The 25,020-nt window shown below is 44.1% G+C and overlaps 1 protein-coding gene across 1 annotated transcript in view; it reads left to right on the top strand.

Annotated features, from left to right (window-relative positions):
• Positions 1 to 25,020, top strand: part of slc2a2 (solute carrier family 2 member 2) — a gene marked incomplete at both ends in the record, with an annotated part of 52,368 nt that overhangs the window by 9,984 nt on the left and 17,364 nt on the right. Inside the window, 6 exons of the mRNA XM_084308499.1 lie at positions 7,302 to 7,397; positions 8,474 to 8,661; positions 9,763 to 9,887; positions 12,681 to 12,796; positions 13,279 to 13,441; positions 15,753 to 15,862. Coding sequence (XP_084164625.1) covers positions 7,302 to 7,397; positions 8,474 to 8,661; positions 9,763 to 9,887; positions 12,681 to 12,796; positions 13,279 to 13,441; positions 15,753 to 15,862 — 798 coding nt within the window. The remainder of the gene's footprint in view (positions 1 to 7,301; positions 7,398 to 8,473; positions 8,662 to 9,762; positions 9,888 to 12,680; positions 12,797 to 13,278; positions 13,442 to 15,752; positions 15,863 to 25,020) is intronic.

Raw genomic sequence — 25,020 nt, 5'->3', positions numbered from 1 at the left:
TCCCATTTGTCTTGACCGGGACGGTAAATTGGGAATGATCTCTGCAGTTAATCTGTAATGTACATTTGCTTTGGCATTGTGAGCAGAATCAATGCTGGTCCGATCGGTCCGCTTCCTCCTCTGTTGTGTGTGTGAGCGCAGTAGCGCCGCCCACAAAGCACTGAGAGCAGTCTTCTCTGGGAATACGTCACACGCAACAGAGTAGGCCTACCGTAGTATTCGGTGCAACGCGCCAGTCAATTTAACGACATGCTTATTTGTCCCGCGAAAAACAATAAAACCCGGACATTTTCATGAATTTATAAACCCCCCCCCCGGACGCCCCGGACAGTCCGGGCAAAAGAGGACGTTTGGTCACCCTAAGATAGCATAGTATAGCGTTGCATATTAAAGCTGTGTTATGTAGCTAGCATGGTGTTGCATACGCTGTGGTATTTAGCTAGCATAGCATTGCGTTACGTATTAAAGCTGTGGTATGTAGTTAGCATAGCATAGCGTTGCATATTAAAGCTGTGTTATGTAGCTAGCATGGTGTTGCATATGCTGTGGTATTTAGCTAGCATAGCATTGCGTTACGTATTAAAGCTGTGGTATGTAGTTAGCATAGCATAGTGTTGCATATTAAAGCTGTGGTATGTAGCTAGCATAGCACAGCGTTGCATATTAAAGCTGTGATATGTAGCTAGCATAGCATTGCGTTTCATATTAAAGCTGTGGTATGTAGCTAGCATAGCATAGCGTGGCATATTAAAACTGATATGTAGCTAGCATAGTGTTGCATATGAAAGCTGTGGTACGTAGCTAGCATAGTGTAGCATTGCAGTCAGGGACCAGCAAGTGTGGATTTGTTTTTATCAGCAGAAACTAGGGATGCTCGATATTGGCTTTTTTACCGATACCAATATACCGATATTGTCCAACTCTTAATTTCCGATACCGATATCAACTGATATCAACCGATACCGATATATGCAGGGTTTCCCCCCCCCCAAAAACGGAATAATTTCAGGCAATTAACATTACTTATTACATGCCGTTTTAACATTCGCCGAAATGCTTGATTGTGATTGGTCAATAGCGCTCGTCAGAGGTCTAGGGATAATGTATAAGCTACGAGGTCATTGTCGCAAAATAATTGACCTTCACTGATGTTTAGAACACCTCGGCGAGGCGCCTCGGTATTCTAAACTCTGTGTCGGTCAATTATTTTGCGACAATGACCTCGTAGCTATACATTATCCCTTACATATCTCTTGTTGTGGAATTAACACAACATTATGCATACTTTTGACAATAAATAAAATCTGAATTTGTTCTTACTTGCTTGCCTGGCTAAATAAAGGTTATAGAAATGTAAAAACCGATACGATATATTTTCCGATATCACATTTTAATGCCAATATCGGCCGATAATATTGGTAGGCCGATAATATCGGACATCCCTAGCAGAAACCCAGTGAACCTCAGACTTTAGTCCCTGTCCCCCAGAGTATATCATTAACCCTAACACGTCGGTGTGTCTGTGAGAGACCGACGGAGAGAGAGATAGAGTGGTGTGTGTGTGTGTGTGTGTGTGTGTGTGTGTGTGTGTGTGTGTGTGTGTGTGTGTGTGTGTGTGTGTGTGTGTGTGTGTATGTGTCCGTGTGCGTGCGCGCGTGCGTGTGTGTGTGTGTGTGTGTGTGTGTGTGTATGTGTGTGTGTGTGTGTGTGTGTGTGTGTGTGTGTGTGTGTGTGTGTAGTGCACAGTAGTGGTGGAGGACCTCCTGTAAGTGGTGCCCAGATGTCACTCTCACAGCACAACACCACAGGTCTATTCTATCTGAGCAGAAAACAACACGTGCCTGGTGTACACCTAATTGTTTTTATTGGTCTCTTTATCGATCGTTCTGAGCTGATAAGGTTATTTACAGCAGTAGGCTATAAATGAGAAACCCTTTGAGACGTGTACAAAAAAAAAACAGTGATGAAGTGCAAATAAACTTGACACAGCTAAGATAATTCATTAATTAATCCCTTTGTACCGCAATGAGATACTAAGGCAAAACCGGAACACGATGAAAAAGGATCAATTATCACAGGCTGTTCACACTGTGTGTGTGCGTGTGTGTGTGTGCGTGTGTGCGTGTGTGTGCGTGCGCGTGCGCGTGCGCGCGTGCGTGTGTGTGTGTGCGTGTGTGCGTGTGTGTGCGTGTGTGTGTGTGTGTGTGTGTGTGTGTGTGTGCGTGTGCGTGTGTGCCTGTTCGTGGCCTTGCGTGGATATCACAACGTGAACACAGCGTGTTCCATTGATGATTACCTGAGAGAAGGCAACTCTGTTTGGCTGCGTGTGCATATATATATACGTGCGTGTGTGTGTGTTTGTCTGTGTGCGTGTGTGTGTGTGTGTCCCTGCTAGTCTGTGTGTTATCCGTGCTTGCTGTGGACACGGTCCTCCCGTCTGAGGGGGACGGCACTCTGGACCCGTCATGGAGTCAGGAAAGGTAAGGAAACCTTCCCAAACACATTCTACATACAGATACTACAGACACTGGACACCTTTCTCCATCTGGTGTAAATGATGTTTGCTACAGTAACTGTTGTGACCGGTTGCAGATGTTTCACAGCGCTACTCTCATTTAACAGAGCGTTACATGCAGTAAGATAAGATAAGATATTCCTTTATTGATCCCCTTGGGGAAATTCAGGCATCAGGGTAATAGTAGGAGACATAAATAAGACAGGCAATAAAATTATAGTACAGTAGAAAGTAAAAATAGTCATAACTCTATAATTAATTAATAATTAACTCGGAATATACGCATATGAGCAAGTAGGCAGTGTGATCAAAGGTGCAGGTGAGGGTCTGTATGCGCTGTATGTTATATTATACATTACAATACATATGGTTACAATAAACAATAGAATCTAAATATATACTGTATGTAAAGTATACAGTATACACAGGTGCAGTATATGCATAAGGTACCCTAACTGATGTGATATACGCCATACGTTATACGTTGTGGATAATCAACACAGCAGCCTTGTAACAGGAGCATCCCGTGGTGCTTCATATGGGTCTAGTACCTGCTTGCTTTATCCCCTAACACTGGCTTTATCCCCTAACGCTGGCTTTATCCCCTAACGCTGGCTTTATCCCCTAACGCTGGCTTTATCCCCTAACGCTGGCTTTATCCCCTAACACTGGCTTTATCCCCTAACACTGGCTTTATCCCCTAACGCTGGCTTTATCCCCTAACACTGGCTTTATCCCCTAACACTGGCTTTATCCCCTAACACTGGCTTTATCCCCTAACACTGCCTTTATCCCCTAACACTGGCTTTATCCCCTAACACTGGCTGTATCCCCTAACACTGGCTTTATCCCCTAACACTGGCTTTATCCCCTAACACTGGCTTTATCCCCTAACACTGGCTTTATCCCCTAACACTGGCTTTATCCCCTAACACTGACTCTATCCCCTAACACTGGCTTTATCCCCTAACGCTGGCCTAACACTGGCTTTATCCCCTAACACTGGCTTTATCCCCAAAGCCCCTAACACTGGCTTTATCCCCTAACACTGGCTTTATCCCCTAACACTGGCGTTATCCCCTAACACTGGCTTTATCCCCTAACACTGGCTTTATCCCCTAACACTGGCTTTATCCCCTAACACTGACTCTATCCCCTAACACTGGCTTTATCCCCTAACGCTGGCTTTATCCCCTAACGCTGGCTTTATCCCCTAACACTGGCTTTATCCCCTAACACTGGCTTTATCCCCTAACACTGGCTCTATCCCCTAACACTGGCTTTATCCCCTAACGCTGGCTTTATCCCCTAACACTGGCTTTATCCCCTAACACTGGCTTTATCCCCTAACACTGGCTTTATCCCCTAACACTGGCTTTATCCCCTAACACTGGCTTTATCCCCTAACGCTTTATCCCCTAACGCTGGCTTTATCCCCTAACGCTGGCTTTATCCCCTAACGCTTGCTTTATCCCCTAACGCTTGCTTTATCCCCTAACGCTTTATCCCCTAACGCTTGCTTTATCCCCTAACGCTTTATCCCCTAACACTGGCTTTATCCCCTAACGCTGGCTTTATCCCCTAACGCTTGCTTTATCCCCTAACGCTTGCTTTATCCCCTAACGCTTGCATTTACACTGGTTTACGGTGATCACAGTTTAAGTGGCATTTCTACGTTTGGTAGAATGACTCTGGAGACAGAAGATATCAGGCTGTGTGACGTACAGGCGTATAGCTCTGTGTAGGAGTGTGTTTCAGGCTGTGTGACGTACAGGTGTTTGGTAGAACCTTTGATGCTGATAACAGAACGGGCCTGACTTCACTGAAAAGCATCAAATGTGTTTCTGTGTTTGTTTGATGTCATTCATCGCTGACACTGCAGAGGTTGATTTTGTGTCTATATACGCACGTTTGCATTGCTTGCACGTGTGTGTGTGTGTGTGTGTGTGTGTGTGTGTGTGTGTGTGTGTGTGTGTGTGTGTGTGTGTACTGTATGTGTGTGTGTGTGTGTGTGTGTGTACTGTATGTGTGTGTGTGTACTGTATGTGTGTGTGTACTAGGGCTGACCCCTATTAGTCGAATAGTCGACTAATCGATCGAAAGGAGCCGTAGTCGATTGCCAACCCCTTAGTCTAATACAAAAAAATATATAAAAAATATTATAATAAAAAATAAAAAAATAATTATAATTTTTTCCAAAAGAAAAGAGGCCTAGAAGCATGGCTAACGCTAATGGCACGCATACCAGAGGCTAACTGCCTAAGAAAACAGGCACAGAGGCACTGAAAGAGGATTTCACCTGTCTAATGAACACACTAGACTAGACAAATATCAAGATATCCATCAGTGGACCAATTGCATGCTTTCCCAGAGGACAAGAAGCCTTCTGTCGACTCCTTCAGACATTATAATTATACTTTTTTTTTTTTTTTTTTTTTCTTCTCATAGTCGACTATCGGCTAATTTCGGCCAATCAAAGTCGACTATCCAAATCCTTAGTCGGGGACAGCCCTAGTGTCTATGCATGCCTGCTTGTGCACGTTTGTGTGTATTGCAATTGCAATTACTGCTGCAGTTTTGTTCAATCACAGATTCTAAAAGAGATACATTTAACACGCTTTGCTCGCTGGGCAAATAAACATGACCTTTAGATCTCCCAGGCCACGCTGGCATGTCGTCTTATTGTACTGACATCTCGTTTTAGAACGTAACATCTTTTATTTTCACTCCAAGTTGCGTTTGGTTCATGATGGCAGCGTCCAGTGAACAGACGGACTTTTGATAAGTTGGACCATTTCAACAACTTTGGGGTATTTATTCATATTTTATGTTTAGGTAATATAAAATAAAATTACATGGTTTACCATCGCCCATGAGATCTAAAGTAAATTTCAGTCTATGTTCATTTGCCAGCAACACTTACACTTACATTTACATTTAGTCATTTACCTGAACGTGCAAAGGGAACCGCTCCCGCCTACCTCCAGTCAATGGTCTCTAACTACACACCCTCAAGACCCCTACGCTCTGCATCTTCTGGCCGCCTCAGACCTACTCCTATCCAAGCTCCCGGAGGGTCATCAAAGAGAAGCCGCCTATCTCAGTCCTTGCCCCATAATGGTGGAATGAACTACCCACCCCAGTTAGGACAGCCGAATCACGTCCAATCTTTCGCCGTCGACTAAAGACTCACTTCTTCAACCATTATCTGAAATGATAATAAAAGAAAAAAAAAGAAAAAAAGAATCTAACCGTGACTAACCTTACTGTCATGCACTTGTCCTAATAAACTAACCTACACTGTAACACGCAACACTTTGATAAACATTGTTACTCAGCTGATAGAGTTGTACCCTTCTTGCTGTCTTGTCGTACAGAACTTGTAAGTCGATTTGGATAAAAGCGTCAGCTAAATGACTAAATGTAAATGTAAGTGAACGCTTTTATCCAAACCGACTAACAAGTTCTGTACGACAGGTCAGCAGGAAGGGTACATCTCTTTTAGCTGAGTAACAATGTTCATCAAACAGTGTTGAAACTTGGGCGCTGTAGTGTTGAGTGCATAGCGGTAAAGACTAGTATAGTAGGAAGAGTGCATGATAGCCGGACATGCAGCCGGGAACATTTGTGTGTGTGTGTGTGTGTGCGTGTGTGTGTGTGTGCGTGTGTCCGTGCGTGCGTGCGTGCATGCGTGTGTGCGTGTGTGTATGTGTGTGTGTGTGTGTGTGTGTGGAGGAGGGGGGGGGGGGGGGCAGGTCTTATCTGTGCACACCAGTGCGTGTGTCCCTGCATGTGTGTGAATGTGAAATAGACTTCCAATCCAATCCAGTCCAACTTTATTTATATAGCACGTTTAAAAATAACAAGGTTGACCAAAGTGCTTCACAATCAATCAATAACATAGTAAGAAACACATAGACTAAACACAATACAATGCACACAGAACTACAAACAAATTACGGCAGCAGACTGTATTTTTTTTTTAAATGCTAGGGAGAACAGATATGTTTTAAGATGGGACTTGATGGTAAAATACAGGCTCTAATAGTTACAATCTTGAAATTTAAAAACTGCCAATCGATTAAAATATTTAATCTGATTAATCGCATGATTGTCCATAGTTAACTTGCGATTAATCGCAAATTAATAATTTTTTTTCCTTTTATAAACTACCTTAAACTGATATTTTTCAAGTTTTAATACTCTTCTTATCAACATGAGAGTCAACTTGCTTTATGCAGCCATTTAACACAAAAGAATGACCCTCATGCATTGCAAATTTGCATCAAATTCAAAACAGAGAAAAAATTATTTAAAAATTTAAAACAATGAATGTGCATGAAATAATAGGGGAAATAAAGAAATTCCAAAACGTTAATCGCGCGTTAAAAGAAATAGTGGCGTCAACAGAATTGTGCGTTAACGCATTAATGACGCGTTAACTTTGACAGCCTTATTAAAAACGCTTCACATGTTTCGTCAGAGGCTACACTACAGCTGGATTGGGGGGGGGGGGGTTTAGAACAGAGTTAAGAGAGTTAAAAAGGACACAGGGCTTTCAATAATGTCAGAAAAAAACTTCTTTTTCTGGACTTTGGCAATGTTCTGATATTTACAACAACTATCCTCTAAAATATCATAAGAAACCTGCAGCTTATCTTTCCTCCATTTTCATTCAGCTTCCCTACATTTCCTGTCGGGCAGCCCGAGTTATATCATTGGCCCACGGCTTGGTTTTAGGCTTGGGGCTCCTGTGTCTGAGTGGAAGTGTCTGTCCTCTCCACAGCAGCTGACAGGCACCTTGGCTCTGGCTGTGTTCACTGCGGCGCTGGGCTCCCTGCAGTACGGCTACAGCCTGGGAGTCATCAATGCACCACAGACGGTACGGCTTTTGTTCAACGCATTATCTTATTGGCCCATAAAATGCCTCATAATCGTTCTCTTCTGTTCTAGTGTTCTGTTCTCTGTTTTATGCAGTTCTCTTCTGTTCTAGTGTTCTGTTCTCTGTTTTATGCAGTTATCTTCTGTTTGGGATTGGTAATGTCCTGTCCTGTCCTGTCCTGTCCTGTCCTGTCCTGCCCTCTCCTGTCCCGTCCTGTCCTGTCCTGCCCTCTCCTGTCCCGTCCTGTCCTGCCCTGTCCTGTCCTGTCCTGTCCTGTCCTGTCCTGTCCTGTCCTGTCCTGCCCTCTCCTGTCCTTTCCTTTCCTTTCCTGTCCTGTCCTGTCCTGTCCTGTCCTGTCCTGTCCTGTCCTGTCCTGTCCTGTCCTGCCCTCTCCTGTCCCGTCCTGTCCTGCCCTCTCCTGTCCCGTCCTGTCCTGCCCTGTCCTGTCCTGTCCTGTCCTGTCCTGTCCTTTCCTGTCCTGTCCTGTCCTGTCCTGTCCTGTCCTGCCCTCTCCTGTCCCGTCCTGTCCTGCCCTGTCCTGTCCTGTCCTGCCCTCTCCTGTCCCGTCCTGTCCTGCCCTGTCCTGTCCTGTCCTGTCCTGTCCTGTCCTGCCCTCTCCTGTCCTTTCCTTTCCTTTCCTGTCCTGTCCTGTCCTGTCCTGTCCTGTCCTGTCCTGTCCTGCCCTCTCCTGTCCCGTCCTGTCCTGTCCTGTCCTGTCCTGTCCTGTCCTGTCCTGTCCTGTCCTGTCCTGTCCTGTCCTGTCCTGTCCTGTCCTGTCCTGTCCTGTCCTGTCCTGTCCTGCCCTGCCCTGTCCTGTCCTGTCCTGTTCCGTTCTGTTCTGTTCCTTAGTTTCCTTCAGATCAGTATGGTTCAATTCATTATTAAAACATACAGTAGCCCATATTTGCATCTTAAAATCACTACGGATGAGTTCGACCGTGGCCCTTCATCCCGACAGAGGCGTAAGACGGCGGTAACAATTTAAATCCACAATTTCAAGCAGCCGTCATCCCTCTGTGTGACTGTGAGCGTCCGTGTGTTCACATGAGCGTGTCTGTGATGTCCTGGTCCGGTAGGTCATTCAGAGGCACTATGGACGGGCCCTGGGCGTGTGGACGGAGGAGGGGAACACCACAGACCCTCTCCAGGAGGCAGGGTCACACCCCGAGGTCATCGTCTACTGGTCTCTGTCCGTGGCCATCTTCTCCATCGGAGGAGTGTTCTCCTCCTTCCTGGTTGGATTTGTGGGAGACATGAAAGGAAGGTGAGGAGGAGGAGGAGGAGGAGGAGGAGGAGGAGGAGGAGGAGGAGGAGGAGGAGGAGGAGGAGGAGGAGAAATGTAATGGAAAAGGAGATGAGGAAAGAGGAGTGATACGAGGGAGAACAGGGAGGAGAGGAGGAGGAGAAATGTAGTGGAGAAGGAGAGGAGGAAAGAGGAGTGATACAAGGGGGAACAGGAAGGAAAGGAGAGGAGTGAGACTAAATGATCTCCTGGAGATAAAGGAAGAAGAGGAGGGTATATGAAGATGGAGATGGGATGGAGGCTCCTGACGCCCACAGCTCTTCGGTTCTGGACATAATATGTTCTGTTTCTGACTAAATAGACATTAGCGTTCATTTTCAGCATACATTTTCACGTTACAATGTAGAAACCCAGCCGAGATAATCGCACAGTTGCATACATTTATGTAGAATAATACACGTGATTGCTAGGGTTTCTCTTTTGCCCTCACTATGTGTTTCCGTACGTAGCTGCAGCGAGCTAAACCCTCCCATAGAGGCCCCAAGACAGGAGCTGACTTTAGGCGTTCTAATGGAAGCGGTGTAAAACTGTAAAACAATGCAAAAGACATATAATAAGTCTCATATAAAAATAAATATCTTTATACAAATGAAATAGCAATCAGTTTCAGCCACGTTTTAAATTGCAGCTTTAAAGGAACATGCCAACATTATGGGAAAATGTCTTCCCCAGAGTCAGACAAGAAGGTAGGCACCAATTTCCTCTCTGTGCGTTCAGTAGAAAGCTATCCAGCTGTTGGCCAAAGACACCTCTCCCGTAGAGAAAATTGCAAAAAATTCTAATTGTCCGTTAATATTACAGCGGGTAGATTATGAAGCCATCTTTCCAGGATCAATATGCAATAATGGCACAGTGTCAGAGCTGGAAACTCTCCTTTCCATCATCTGTATCTCTCTCTCTCTCTCTCTCTCTCTCTCTCTCTCTCTCTCTCTCTCTCTCTCTCTCTCTCTCTCTCTCTCTCTCTCTCTCTCTCTCTCTCTGTCTCTCTCTCTCTCTCTCTCTCTCTCTCTCTCTCTCTCTCTCTCTCTCTCTCTCTCCCCCTGTCTCTCTCTCTCCCTCCAGGGTGAAGGGGATGTTGATGATAAATGTACTAGCCGTGGCTGCTGGGTTGCTGATGGGTTTGTGTAAGATGTGGAAGCCACACATCATGGTGATCTCAGGGCGTGCTGTCATGGGCTTTTACTGTGGTAAAACAAACCTTACATTACATTACATTACATTACATTTCATTACACTACATTACGATACATTATACAACAGGTAGTTCCGACCACGCATTGTGATTGGTCGAGAGCATTCTAAATTCTTAAATCACCATGAATATACCACTGCACTGGCTTTAGAATGTTGTAGGAAGTTTTAACTGCCATCAAACGGAAACATGACCTACTCCGCGGACAACGTTACGTTTGATTTAACGTACCCATTAACCATAAACGAGTGCTTAGGCGGTCAGGTGGCGTAGCGGAGATTGTGCTCGTCACCAATGCAAGAGGCTGCGGTCTCGACTCCCGGAGAGTCAGCACTGCCTTGGCTCGGGCTGATCGCTATACTAACTCGTTTGGCTGAGTTAGGGGGAGGGAAGCCGTGGGTGGGTCCTGGGCGTTGTGGACAGCGACCCCTACAGTTCGGTCGGGGCGCCTGCACAGCGAGGGTAGGATCTGGAGAGAGGTAGTGTGACCTTCCACACGTTACACTCTCCCAGTGAGAATCTGCGCTGCCAGGCTGGCTGCCGGCTGGCTGCACATGCGTCGGAGGAAAGCATGTGACAGTCTCCGGCCTCCCGGACCAACAGTAGGGGGGAGTGTGCGCAACAACCAGGAAGGGGGTTGGGAATTGGCATAACGACTAACAGTGGGATGGGAGAAAAATCGGAAAAAGGAGGGGAAAAAGATAATAGAAAAAAAAAAAAACATAAACGAGTGGATAGATAAAGAGGATGGGCCTACATCTACCGGTATTCAGAAAAACAGCATTATCAGACATGCCAATCCAACGAAAGATGAGCTGGAAACGCGCAAAGAAAAGCCGTAAAGAAATAAACACCACCAAGTCGACGGCCTGGCCCAACTCCCGGAACTGTCCAAGGTGCTGATCCCCCAGCAAGTTCACTGAAATCGATATAAAAGACCCTAGAATTGTCTGTATTCATCCTATATTTTTCTCGACCCTTAAAGCAATAATACACTCAAAGCCTGTGGTATGTCATGAATATTGCCACGGCTGTGATGCGTGCGGGTGCATCACACTTTGCAAAGATTGCAAAGAATAAATATTTAAAAAGGCAATAAATAAACACATAATAATAGTAATACTAATAATACAATAATAAAATAAATTAAAGTAATAAAAAAACTAGGTAAAAGCTGCTAATCAAATGTGTTTTAAGATTTCTTAAAAAAATATCCACAGATTCATAAACCTGTAGATCCTCTGGCAGACTGTTCTAAAGGTTATAGGACCATAACAGATACAAGCTGCTTCTCCTTGTTGTTCTAAAGGTTATAGGACCATAACAGATACAAGCTGCTTCTCCTTGTTGTTCTAAAGGTTATAGGACCATAACAGATACAAGCTGCTTCTCCTTGTTGTTCTAAAGGCTATAGGACCATAACAGATACAAGCTGCTTCTCCTTGTTGTTCTAAAGGCTATAGGACCATAACAGATACAAGCTGCTTCTCCTTGTTGTTCTAAAGGTTATAGGACCATAACAGATACAAGCTGCTTCTCCTTGTTGTTCTAAAGGTTATAGGACCATAACAGATACAAGCTGCTTCTCCTTGTTGTTCTAAAGGTTATAGGACCATAACAGATACAAGCTGCTTCTCCTTGTTGTTCTAAAGGTTATAGGACCATAACAGATACAAGCTGCTTCTCCTTGTTGTTCTAAAGGTTATAGGACCATAACAGATACAAGCTGCTTCTCCTTGTTGTTCTAAAGGTTATAGGACCATAACAGATACAAGCTGCTTCTCCTTGTTGTTCTAAAGGTTATAGGACCATAACAGATACAAGCTGCTTCTCCTTGTTGTTCTAAAGGTTATAGGACCATAACAGATACAAGCTGCTTCTCCTTGTTGTTCTAAAGGTTATAGGACCATAACAGATACAAGCTGCTTCTCCTTGTTGTTCTAAAGGTTATATGACCATAACAGATACAAGCTGCTTCTCCTTGTTGTTCTAAAGGTTATAGGACCATAACAGATACAAGCTGCTTCTCCTTGTTGTTCTAAAGGTTATAGGACCATAACAGATACAAGCTGCTTCTCCTTGTTGTTCTAAAGGTTATAGGACCATAACAGATACAAGCTGCTTCTCCTTGTTGTTCTAAAGGTTATAGGACCATAACAGATACAAGCTGCTTCTCCTTGTTGTTCTAAAGGTTATAGGACCATAACAGATACAAGCTGCTTCTCCTTGTTGTTCTAAAGGTTATAGGACCATAACAGATACAAGCTGCTTCTCCTTGTTGTTCTAAAGGTTATAGGACCATAACAGATACAAGCTGATTCTCCTTGTTGTTCTAAAGGTTATAGGACCATAACAGATACAAGCTGCTTCTCCAGGCCTTGTTGTTCTAGCAGCCTGTGGAACAGTTAGGAGACCGGTGTCAGAGGATCTAAGGGTTCTGCTGGACACATACCTAAAAAACATTTCAGATAAATAGGCAGGTATATTAATGCCATTTAGTGATTTAAAAACCAATAACAGGATCTTAAAATCGATTCTAAAACGAACTAACGGGCAACTAGTGCGGGGACTTTAAAATGGGTGTAATGTGACTTTAAAATGGGTGTAATGTGACTTTAAAAGGGGTGTAATGTGTCTTTAAAATGGGTGTAATGTGACTTTAAAAAGGGTGTAATGTGACTTTAAAACGGGTGTGTCTCTCCGTCTAGTCTTTGTTGGCACATGTGCTACTGTGTTCTGTGCAAGTTGTAACTGACCGATCCATGGGTTCATGTGTGTGTGTTTACAGGGTTGACATCAGGTCTGGTACCTATGTACATAGGAGAGATTGCTCCAAAAGCCTACAGAGGAGCCCTGGGTACATTACACCAGCTGGCTGTAGTCATAGGTATTCTGATCAGCCAGGTGAGAGAGAGAGAGAGAGAGACACACACACACACACACACACACACACGCACGCACGCACGCACGCACACACACACGCACGCACGCACGCACGCACGCACGCACGCACGCACGCACGCATTATTCAGCTTAAAGAGCCATGTATTTCAAACCCTCTGAAAATCTTCTCTGTTGAATAAAATACATTTGCCATAAATGAGCATAAAATAGACAGCAGCAAAATAGACAAAGTCAAGATAAGGCAAATCACATTCTTCATATTAGGATCTAACATCTTATTAATAGGCCTCTTTGTTAATGGTTTGATGAATCATGAAATTGGCAGATAACCAAGTATTTTAGATGTTTACACAATACGGTTGATGAGAAAATAAGGGTGAAATAGTGAAAGAGTGCAATAGTGCAGTGTGCAATAAAACAATGATCAGAGTGTATCTCCGTAGTTCACACGGCTTCTGATTGACCACTGCTTCACTGTGCAGGTGATCGGTCTGGACTTCCTGCTCGGTAATGATGCCATGTGGCCCCTTCTGCTGGGTCTGTCCGGGGCCCCCGCTGTACTGCAGACCGTGCTGCTGCCGCTCTGTCCAGAGAGCCCCCGGTACCTCTTCATCACAAGAAGAGAGGAGGAGGAGGCCCGCAAGAGTGAGACACACACACGCACGCACGCACACACACACACACACACACACACACACACACACACACACACACACAAATTGCGACAATGGATCAGGAGGTAGAGGGCTCGTCTGGTAACCGGAAAGTTCCCGGTTCGATTCCAGCTCCCAGCGGTGTGTCTAAGTGTCCTTGAGCAAGACACTTAAACCCCTAATAACTGCTCCCAATGAGCAGGTCGGCACCTTGAATGGTCGCCTCCGCTGTCGGTGTATGAATGTGTGAGAGAATCCCTGCTTTTACTGTCTTGCACTCTTCCACTAATTAATCCTCCTTGTCTATATTACTACCTACTATACGAATTAATGTGTCTCTACTACTACTATGCACTCAACACTGCAGCGCCCAATGTTTGATGAACATTGTTACTCAGCTCAAAGGGTTGTACCCTTCCTGCTCACTTGTTGTACAGAACCTGTAAGTTACTTTGGATAAAAGCGTTCAGCTAAATGAACACATGGACACATGAATACACATCTTAAAGCACTCTCTCCCCTGTCCCCTGCTTGGAACACATGGAGACACATCTTAAAGCACTCTCTCCCCTGTCCCCTGCTTGGAACACATGGAGACACATCTTAATTAAAGCACTCTCTCCCCTGTCCCCTGCTTGGAACACATGGAGACACACATCTTAAAGCACTCTCTCCCCTGTCCCCTGCTTGGAACACATGGAGACACATCTTAAAGCACTCTCTCCCCTGTCCCCTGCTTGGAACACATGGAGACACACATCTTAAAGCACTCTCTCCCCTGTCCCCTGCTTGGAACACATTGAGACACACATCTTAAAGCACTCTCTCCCCTGTCCCCTGCTTGAGACACATGGAGACACATCTTAATTAAAGCACTCTCTCCCCTGTCCCCTGCTTGGAACACATGGAGACACATCTTATAAAGCACTCTCTCCCCTGTCCCCTGCTTGGAACACATGGAGACACATCTTAAAGCACCCTCTCCCCTGTCCCCTGCTTGGAACACATGGAGACACAGCTTAAAGCACTCTCTCCCCTGTCCCCTGCTTGGAACACATGGATACACAGCTTAAAGCACTCTCTCCCCTGTCCCCTGCTTGGAACACATGGAGACACATCTTAAAGCACTCTCTCCCCTGTCCCCTGCTTGGAACACATGGAGACACACATCTTAAAGCACTCTCTCCCCTGTCCCCTGCTTGGAACACATGGAGACACACATCTTATAAAGCACTCTCTCCCCTGTCCCCTGCTTGGAACACATGGAGACACACATCTTAATTAAAGCACTCTCTCCTCTGTCCCCTGCTTGGAACACATGGAGACACATCTTAAAGCACTCTCCCCTGTCCCCTGCTTGGAACACATGGAGACACACATCTTAAAGCACTCTCTCCCCTGTCCCCTGCTTGGAACACATGGAGACACATCTTAAAGCACTCTCCCCTGTCCCCTGCTTGGAACACATGGAGACACACATCTTAAAGCACTCTCTCCCCTGTCCCCTGCTTGGAACACATGGAGACACATCTTAAAGCACTCTCTCCCCTGTCCCCTGCTTGGAACACATGGAGACACACATCTTAAAGCACTCTCTCCCCTGTCCCCTGCTTGGAACACATGGAGACACACATCTTAAAGCACTCTCTCCCCTGTCCCCTGCTTGGACCACATGGAGACACGTCTTAAAGCACTCTCTCCCCTGTCCCCTGCTTGGAACACATGGAGACACGTCTTAAAGCACTCACTCCCCTGTCCCCTGCTTGGAACACATGAAGACACACATCTTAAAGCACTCTCTCCCCTGTCCCCTGCTTGGAACACATGGAGACACATCTTAATTAAAGCACTCTCTCCCCTGTCCCCTGCTTGGAACACATGGAGACACATCTTAAAGCACTATCTCCCCTGTCCCCTGCTTGGAACACATGGACACACATCTTAAAGCACTCTCTCCCCTGTCCCCTGCTTGGAACACATGGAGACACATCTTAAAGCACTCTCTCCCCTGTCCCCTGCTTGGAACACATGGAGACACACATCTTAAAGCACTCTCTCCCCTGTCCCCTGCTTGGAACACATGGAGACACATCTTAAAGCACTATCTCCCCTGTCCCCTGCGTGGAACACATGGAGACACATCTTAAAGCACTCTCTCCCCTGTCCCCTGCTTGGAACACATGGAGACACATCTTAAAGCACTATCTCCCCTGTCCCCTGCGTGGAATACATGGAGACACATCTTAATTAAAGCACTCTCTCCCCTGTCCCCTGCTTTTGGCTCTCATGCTTCCCCCCTGCAGGTCTCTGTCGTCTGAAGGGGGGGCAGTACGACGTGACCCCTGACCTGGAGGAGATGAGGAAGGAGCAGGAGGAGGCAGACAGGCAGCCCAAGGTCTCCATCATCTCCCTGGTATGCTCCTATAAGATCTGATCCCTGGTATGCTCCTATAAGATCTGATCCTTGGTATGCTCCTATAAGACCTGATCCCTGGTATGCTCCTATAAGACCTGATCATTGGTATGCTCCTATAAGACCTGATCCTTGGTATGCTCCTATAAGACCTGATCCCTGGTATGCTCCTATAAGACCTGATCCTTGGTATGCTCCTATAAGACCTGATCCAAACATAGGAAGAACCGTAGTATGCTCCTATAAGATCTGATCCAATAGGAAGAACCGTAGTATATTTTGTGATTCACGTGGTGCCTGCTGCCTTGAGTGCCGCTGTCTCCGGTTTGGACCGTCAACCGGGCCAATCAGCATCTGTCACTAGGCAGAGTCTACTTACACCGTTTGGGTCTGTAGACCAGAACAATTACACCTGAAATCGGCTGAATAATGAAGTGAAAACTGAATGCAATTGCAATCAGAGTATCGGGGAAAACATTCCTGTGCAAAATGCAGTTGACACTTGAGTCTCCAGAGTATTCTTTTTCAATAACTCACCATTTACGATAGCCTATACTACTATCTGTGTCATTTGTCTGGTTTCATCAACCTCAAGTTTGACTCGACCAGGAATACTAGAGGTGCGGCAAAGGGGGGACTGTACGTACAATCCCTTAAAAAAAGGTGCATTTGGCCACGCCGTCTTTTCATTTAGAGGATCCCACCAATGGAACTCAATAAATACCTCAAACAATTAGAGTGTCCACATCATATCACTCATTCAAGTGCAGGGTTAGGGAATGGCGAATTGAAAACCAGCATTGAGGTGTGTGAGTGTGTATGTGTGTGGATGAATGAATGAATGAATGAAAACTTTATTTAACAGATTGCAGAATGGGTACAATACAGTACGGCTCAATACATACAATTGTTAAGGGGATGCAGACCTGAGAAAGACGTTTGTCTTGTTTCCATCAGGGTCCCCCATTTTCAATTCATATAGACATATATGACATACATGACATACAGATAGTCAGTACTGCTACATCTATACATTTATGACATACCAGATTTGCAAATACAGTACTGTTTGTGATACAGAAGGAGTCAAGAAAAGGGAGTATATACATTTGACGTAGAAACTGTACATTGGAGGTTGGGTGGGGGGGGTTGGGTACATTGGGATATTGACAACCATACTGGGTAATTTACATTGGAGGTGGTTGGGGGGGGGGGGGGGGGGGGCGGGGGGCACACTGTATAAACAAGTAACACTGTACATTGAGGGGGGGGGGGGGAGGAGACACTGTACAAACAAACACAATTGTACATTGAACTATTGACAAAACCATACTAGGTAAATGACTGTACATTGGAGGGGGTTGGAATGATTGGGTTAGGATATTTACAGGGGCCAGTGTTGAATTGCAGTCTCCCGTAGGTGTCCCTTGAGAGAGGTTTTGAAAGTGGGTAGTGATCCACATTCCTTTACAGCTTTGGGTAGGGCGTTCCACATTGATGTGGCATAATTGCGAAACGTGTTTAGTCCCTTATTTGAGCCGAATCTGGGTTTGACATGATTTGTGGAGCTCCCTCTGGTGTTGTGATCGTGGTATTCACTGACCTTTGGGAAGTATTTTGACATGTACATGGGTACCTTGGTCGTGTAGTGTATCTTGTAGACCAGGCCCATTGCAAGTTGTTGTACTCTGTCGTCTACTCTAAGCCATCCTAGGTTGTCGAAGTGGGCAGGGGTGAGGTGGGTTCTAGGAGTAAGGTCAAGCAGTAGTCTGACCAGTTTGTTTTGAGATGTTTGTAATTTTGTTTTTAGCGCCTTTGAGGTGCTTTGGTACCATGAGGTGCAAGCATAGTCGTAGTACCCCTGAATGAGTGCTCCTGCCAGAGTCTTCAGGGTGTTCTTGTTTACCAGAGAGGAGATCCGGTACAAGAATCGAGTTCGTTGGTTGACTTTTTTTATTACATTGGATGCCATTTTGTCACAGGAGAGATTAGCCTCTAGGATGGACCCCAGGTAGGTAATTTCATCTTTCCTTGTGACAATATTGTCACCCACTGTAACTGAGAAGCCGTCGGTCTTGCTGAGTTTGTTATTTGAACCGAAGAGAATGGACTCTGTTTTGCCCATGTGTAATGATAGTTTGTTATCAGCGAGCCATATGCAGATTCTGCCTAGTTCCGAGCTGAGGGTTTTTTCAACCTGTAACTTGTTCTTGTCAGAGACCAGCAGGGCTGAGTCGTCCGCAAACAGGAACAAGTTGCAGTCACAAGCTGACGACATGTCATTTGCATAAATTAGGAACAGTAGCGGTCCTAGTATGCTTCCTTGTGGAACACCACAGCTCACTGTGAGGGGGGGGGATAGGGTACCGTTTACCTCCACCATCTGTTCCCTCCCCTCAAGGTAGGATTGCATCCAGCTCACTGATAGACTATCAAAACCAATTGCTTTTAGCTTGTCAATCAGAATGGAGTGATTGACCGTGTCAAAGGCCTTTTGTAGGTCCAGCATGACCATGCCGCAGTATTTGCCTGCGTCCACCTCTTGTTTGATGTGGTCATTCAAATAGAGAAGGCTATGGTGCGTTTGTCTATGCCTGGGTCTTCTAATATGTCATGATGTGCTCTGTCCTTGTGTCCATGACTGTATTGTGCCCTGTATCCCTATCGTATGTTCTACTATGTGCTTTTGTTTGTGTTTTTAATTCTAATGTTATTTATCCCGCTTTTATTCTGTTTGTATTGCTAACCCTTTTTTACACAGGATTTTAGCCTGTACCTTCTGGCAGGGGGACTGCCAATGGAAATGAGCCTTTTGGCTCAAATTAGGTGCATTTACGTTTTTAAAATATTTTATTAATGTACGCTGTTCCCCTTGAACAAATAAAGTAAACCTAAACCTAATCTGCCACCTGTGTGGATCAATAACGTATAGTCAGACCAGGGACATCATGTGAAGGCCTATCTTCGGTCTGTGGTTGTACAGTACATGGATTGGAAAACACAATTGCAATTATGCCTATGTTGAATGTGGCCCTAAATGCATCCCAGACCCCCGGAGGTGTTTTAAACCCACGCCGTGACCAGTTTATATTATTATACACGCACGCACGCACGCACGCACGCACACACGCACACACGCACACACGCACGCACACAGACACACACAACAAAACTGCAACCAGAGCCTCCCAGCTGGGCTATAAGATAAGATCATTATTGTCTCTGTAGGGAACGCTGCTCAAAAAGAGATAAAAGAACAGAACATGAAGATAAGTGTGATCCCAATTTTCTGATTAGTTTTTTTTATTATGCTTTACTATGTTAATTTTATTATGTTTAATTAAACTGCTTTATTATAATTATTTATAATAAAATGTTGTATTGATAATAAAAAGTTAAATAAAAGAAAATATATAAAAAAGGAAATTAAAAGAAATATGAAGATAAGGTAAAAAGGAAAGAAATAATATATATATACTGTATATAAATATATAATATAACAGTATGTACAAGGTTATATAAGTAGTTATGTACAGAATGCTTTACTATGTTATTTTTATTATGTATAAACTGCTTTATTATTCTTTTTTATAATAAAATGTTGTATTGATAATAAAAAGTTAAACAAAAGAAAATATATTAAAAAGGCAATTAAAAGAAATATGAAGATAAGGTCAAAAGGAAAGAAATAATATATATATATATATATATATATATATATATATATATATATATATATATATATATATATATATATATATATATATATATATATATATATATATATATATATATATAATATAACAGTATGTACAAGGTTATAGAAGTAGTTATGTACAGAGTTATATAAACAGTGTGCAAAGACATGTGCATCTATTGGTGCAACAATTTAAAAAGAAATGTACAGCTAAAACTATAAAAACTATAATAGTGAATATGTTATAGGGCTGAATGACGTTAACTGTCACCTCCCCAGGGTGAGGAGAGGCTTTTGCATTGCGTGAGGTAATGTTTGTTGTATCCAATCAATAGTTCAGGTTAATCAGCAACTATATTAAATCCACTATAACAACCCACGACAGTTCAATATATTTAATCAATACAGTCAGTAATATAGTAACAACTTACCTTTTTTTTTTTATCTAAACTACTTACTTACGTATGTTTAAAGATAATTTTTTTGTTTTCTTTTTCCGTTTTTCTCCCCTCTCATGTAGTCGTTATGCCAATTCCCAATCACCTTCCTGGTCGCGTCTATTCTGTGCTAGATCAAGACACTATTTCAATAATGGATGACGGTGCGGAATTATCTTTTTAAAGCAGAGTAGGAGTAGAAAACAATTCATGAAAGTAGAAGATATAGGTGTGCAACCTCGCTAGCTGACGTTATATCTACAGAGTACTAACTGTTCTCGGTGGCGTGTATGCTTTCACCGTCATCCATTATTGAAATAGTGTCTTGATCTAGCACAGAATAGACGAGCCAGTCATGCTGTTGGTTTTATGATAAACAATGACTTCATAACTTACCTGCTAATGATAACGTTAACTAATCAAAATAATAAAGACACTTTTGCCGCCATGACTGCGTATCAAACCCACCTTGTTGAGCATCTGCAACGACATAAACACACAGAGATGAGCAATGATTGTTTCTGAATCGTTAACCGTATGAGAAACGGGTAAATATTTACTAAATCTAAGTGATTTTCCAACCTCTGGGTTGATCTCCATCGAGTTGGTTAGAACTAGAGCTCGGTGAAGGCTGGCTGTTCGCGCGTCACTCGGGGGGGCGTGCTTCAGCGGCCAATCAGAGGAACCCGGAAACCGAACAGCGTTGTAGAAGGCATAGACGCTTCCTGGTCGTTGCGCACTCTACCCCCTACCGTCGGTCTGGGAGGGTGGAGACTATGTGTAGCCAGCCCACCACTTCTTTTCACCTGGCAGCGCGGACTCTCACTGAGAGAGTGTAACGTGTGGAAGGTCACACTACCTCTCCTAGATCCTTCCCTCGCTGTGCAGGCGCCCCGACCAAACTGTAGGAGTCGCTGTCCACAACGACCCAGACCCACCCACCGGCTTCCCTCCCGCTGACTCTGCCAATCGAGCCAGTATGACGGCCGGCCAAGCCGGAAGCAACGCTGACAGCTGGATTCGATACCAGTGTCTCTTGCGTTGGTGACGACCGCCTTGTCCGCTGCGCCACCCAGCCGCCGGCTAAAGAAAATTTTTATGGTGTTTCTGCTTCAGTGGATAGGACAGATAAGAGTGCACAAGAGAATCACTGGAACTATACATGGAAAGCTGAATTTGAGCACGGCCGGCCCAAGCCTTCATGGGGCCTTAGTTAATAACCTCTTAAGCATCGGGCAAGTTTTGCGTAAAACGCCTGTTGATTGCATACCCAAAGTCTGTTATTCTTGAACCATTTATGCTCAAAACTATGCTCAAATTGAAAAAGAGGCATTGAGCATAATTTATGGTGTGAAGAAGTTCCACAAGTATCTGTATGGAAGAGAATGCCAGTTGCTGACAGATCACAAGCCTCTCCTGGCCATTCTGGGCCCTAAATCTGCTGTCCCGACACTGGCCGATACTGTTGGCTTATGACTATGACATTGAGTACAGAAAATCAGGCGACCATGCCAACGCAGATGCTTTATCGAGGCTACCATGCAAAATCGACTCATTGAAGAGCTGCCCCTTTCTGCATCGGACATAGCAGAGGAAACCAGGCGGGACCCGGTACTGTCCAAAGTGATGGACCTGATACTGGCCGGCTGGCCAGCATATGTCAGTGATACTAACCTTCGTCCCTACACAGATAAGAAAGTTCAACTCTCTACTGATCAAGGATGTTTACTCTGGGGATCTAGAGTGGTGGTGCCTCCCAAGTTCAGAAAGAGATTGATCTCAGATCTACACGAGGGTCATCCAGGAATCACTCGTCTGAAAGCTCTTGCTAGGAGTTACCTGTGGTGGCCTGGGCTCGACCAGGATATACAACAGTATGTAAGTCAGTGCTCGGCCTGTGAAGCAGTCCGCAACAAGCCTGTGGCTGCACCCCTCCATCCGTGGTCCTGGGCTACTGCACCATGGGAGCGTATTCATGTGGATTACGCAGAGATAAACAGACAGCATTTCCTAGTGATCACAGACTGTCACTCTAAGTCAGGGGTCGGCAACCTGCGGCTCCGAGGCCGCATGCGGCTCTTTAGCCAATCAGCTGCGGCTCCCTGCCCCCCAAAAAAAATTAAAAAAATGTATTCAATTTTCTTTTTTTTACTTTTTTCTTTTCTTTTTTTTCTTATTTTGGAGATCGATGTCATACTGTGACACTGAAATGAACAAATATTTCATCAACTAAGATATTTAGTCAACAAAAGGCTTACCTGTATGCCTGAAATGTGTGAAATTTGCGAACAACGAAATATTTACTTTTTATTTTATAGATTTTCCACAAATAAGGGAAGGACTCAGATAGAGCTGCATAGTTCTGTGTTTTATTTCAAAGTAGGTCTACAGATACCAGTGTTTTTTCTCCTTTTCTGTGTTTTATTTCAAAGTAGGTCTACACATGGTAGTCTTTTTTCAAAGTGGACTACTTTTTATTTTATAAATGTTCCACAAATAAGGGAAGGACTCAAATATACCTGAATAGTTCAGGGTTTTATTTCAAAGTTGGTCTACAGACACCAGTGTTTTGTCTCCTCTTCTGTGTTTTATTTAAAAATAGGTCTACACAGCCAGTATTTTTTCTCCTCTTCATAAGAGTTTGAGGTTTTCCTTTGTTATAACAGGTAAAAACAGCAATAAAAAGTCAACATTTTTCTTTTTGTTGCTTTATAATAAAACGTTATACACTGTGTTATCTTCATTTTAAGGGTAAATAGGTTGTGCAGCTCCCTGAGCATTTTATTTTGTGGGACGGGGGAAAAGTGGCTCTTTTGATAGTAAAGGTTGCTGACCCCTGCTCTAAGTGGATGGAGGTGTTTCCTACTCAACTGATGACAGCTGAGAATACCATCGACCTACTGAGACACCTGTTCGCGGCTTATGGCCTTCCCAAGGAACTGGTCTCAGATAATGGCACTGTTTGAGACATTCCTGAGAAACAATGGGGTGAGACACACACTGTCACCGCCATATCATCCAGCCTCAAATGGAGCTGCGGAGAGGGCGGTGCAAATCTTTAAGAAAGCTTGGACTAAACAGGAGGTTCAGTCTGTGCCTACTCACCAGAGGCTCGCCGTTTTTAGTTCAGTTACCGGAACACACCCCACACAGTGACTGAACGCACACCAGCTGAACTGTTTCTGAGACGCCAACCCTGCACTCGCCTGACGCTACTGAAGCCAGACCTCTCGAACACTGTGGTTGAGCATCAACTGCAGCAGAAGAAGGCCTATGACAAGCACTCAAAGCCTGTCAGACACTTCGGTGAGGGGGAGAAGGTGAAAGTGCGCGATTTCCGCCATCCCAAGCGCCTGTGGAACTCAGGGGTTATCCTACATCGCAAAGGCCCTTTAACCTATACAGTACAAGTGGGTCATCGCCAGGTCAGTGTTCACGTCGATCATCTGTTGCGGTCTAACAGTGCTGCGGAAACAGACAAGGAGAGCAGTATCAATTACCCAGAGGACTTCGCTCCAGACTGGAGACGTGGTCAAGAGGAAGAGCCTGACGTACCAGCACAACCGGGCCCTCCACCCGAGGTCCAGGTTGAGAGATGCAATCCTGTACGCCAACGAAGACCACCTGAAAAGGCTTGACCTTTAGTGATGTAACAGAGACTGGGCTGTCCTGGCAGAAATATACCGAACATTGCTTGGTTTTATAATCCAGTATAACTCCCTAGAGTTGACATGTCCTTATGTCAACGGTTATTATTGTTCTAATCGTAAAGAAAATGCTGCATTTTATTGTTGCCAGTAGAGTTGACATGTTTTATGTCATTGGTTAATTTTAGTTTATTTGTTTGTTGCTGCATTTTATTGTGGTAGGGTTATTGCTAAAAGGGGAGGAGTGTAGTAGATTGCCTATTCTGTGTCATGCACACTGGGGTCCACGGACGGGGTTCCGGTACCATGTAAACAAGCAGTAAAGTGTTACTTACGTAAGTCCGGTGTCCGTCTATTCTTTACCAAGAATACTACAGTGGCCACAGAGCACTAAGCAGGCACTTGGTTTGCTTAGTATGCCTTGGGCAGGCCCTGTCACTGCATGGTAGCTAAGTGATTCAGCCTGGAGTAACTGGGAGTATTTGTTCTCGTGTAAGTCCTGTAACCTACTTAAGAACTGTTTTGAGGTACAGTACTTTACGTGAGTTTATTCGTTTATTTTGCATTTATTTAAATGTGTTGGACCTTATGGTGTTCTTGTTTTGTTCTTGACTTATTGTGATGTTTCTTCTTGACTTGTTTAAAGAAGACGTGTCCGGCCCTTGGGGGACATTAACGTGTGTTGTCGGGCCTTACAAATACATTTGATTTGATTTGATTTGATTTATTTCCATTTCAGGGAATTTCTTGTAACTTTTTACTCCAAAATGTTATCTTTATTTTCTTTTTATTATTAATAATAATAACTAATAATAATAATATATAATAATAATAATAATAATAATAATAATAATAATAATAATAATAATAATAATAATAATAATAATAATAATATAATAATAATAATAATAATAACAACTTTATTTACATAGCACCTTTCATACATGGACTGCAGCTCAAAGTGATTCACAGCAAATAGCATAAAATTAACATAGGCATAAAATGTGCATACAGTTGACAGAATAGTGCATGAAGTGCAGACATAAGAATAGGTATAAAAGACAATAAAAGTAGTACAATGTAGAAAGTGCAGACGTAAGAATAAACATAAAATAAGTACAATAAGTACAGTGTTGCTCGAAAGCATGTGATCAACACTGTACTTGTAAAATAAGTACAATACTACAATGTCGCTCAAAGGCATAATGTAAACCCCCCTCGGAACAGCCAGTCCCCAACATCCCCCACCACATCTCCATCCAAGCCACACCCCCTGATAAAGCACGTTCATGACCGAAGGAAAACACAAACAGCCCGCGTGCCACTCACACCGCCATGCACGGTGACGGGAGTCTGCCCCGGTCTGAGTAAACCAGT

Source organism: Notolepis coatsorum, assembly GCF_963971535.1.
Source record: "Notolepis coatsorum genome assembly, chromosome: 2".
Lineage (NCBI taxonomy): Eukaryota > Metazoa > Chordata > Actinopteri > Aulopiformes > Paralepididae > Notolepis > Notolepis coatsorum.
This window is presented reverse-complemented; position numbering and strand designations above follow the sequence as displayed.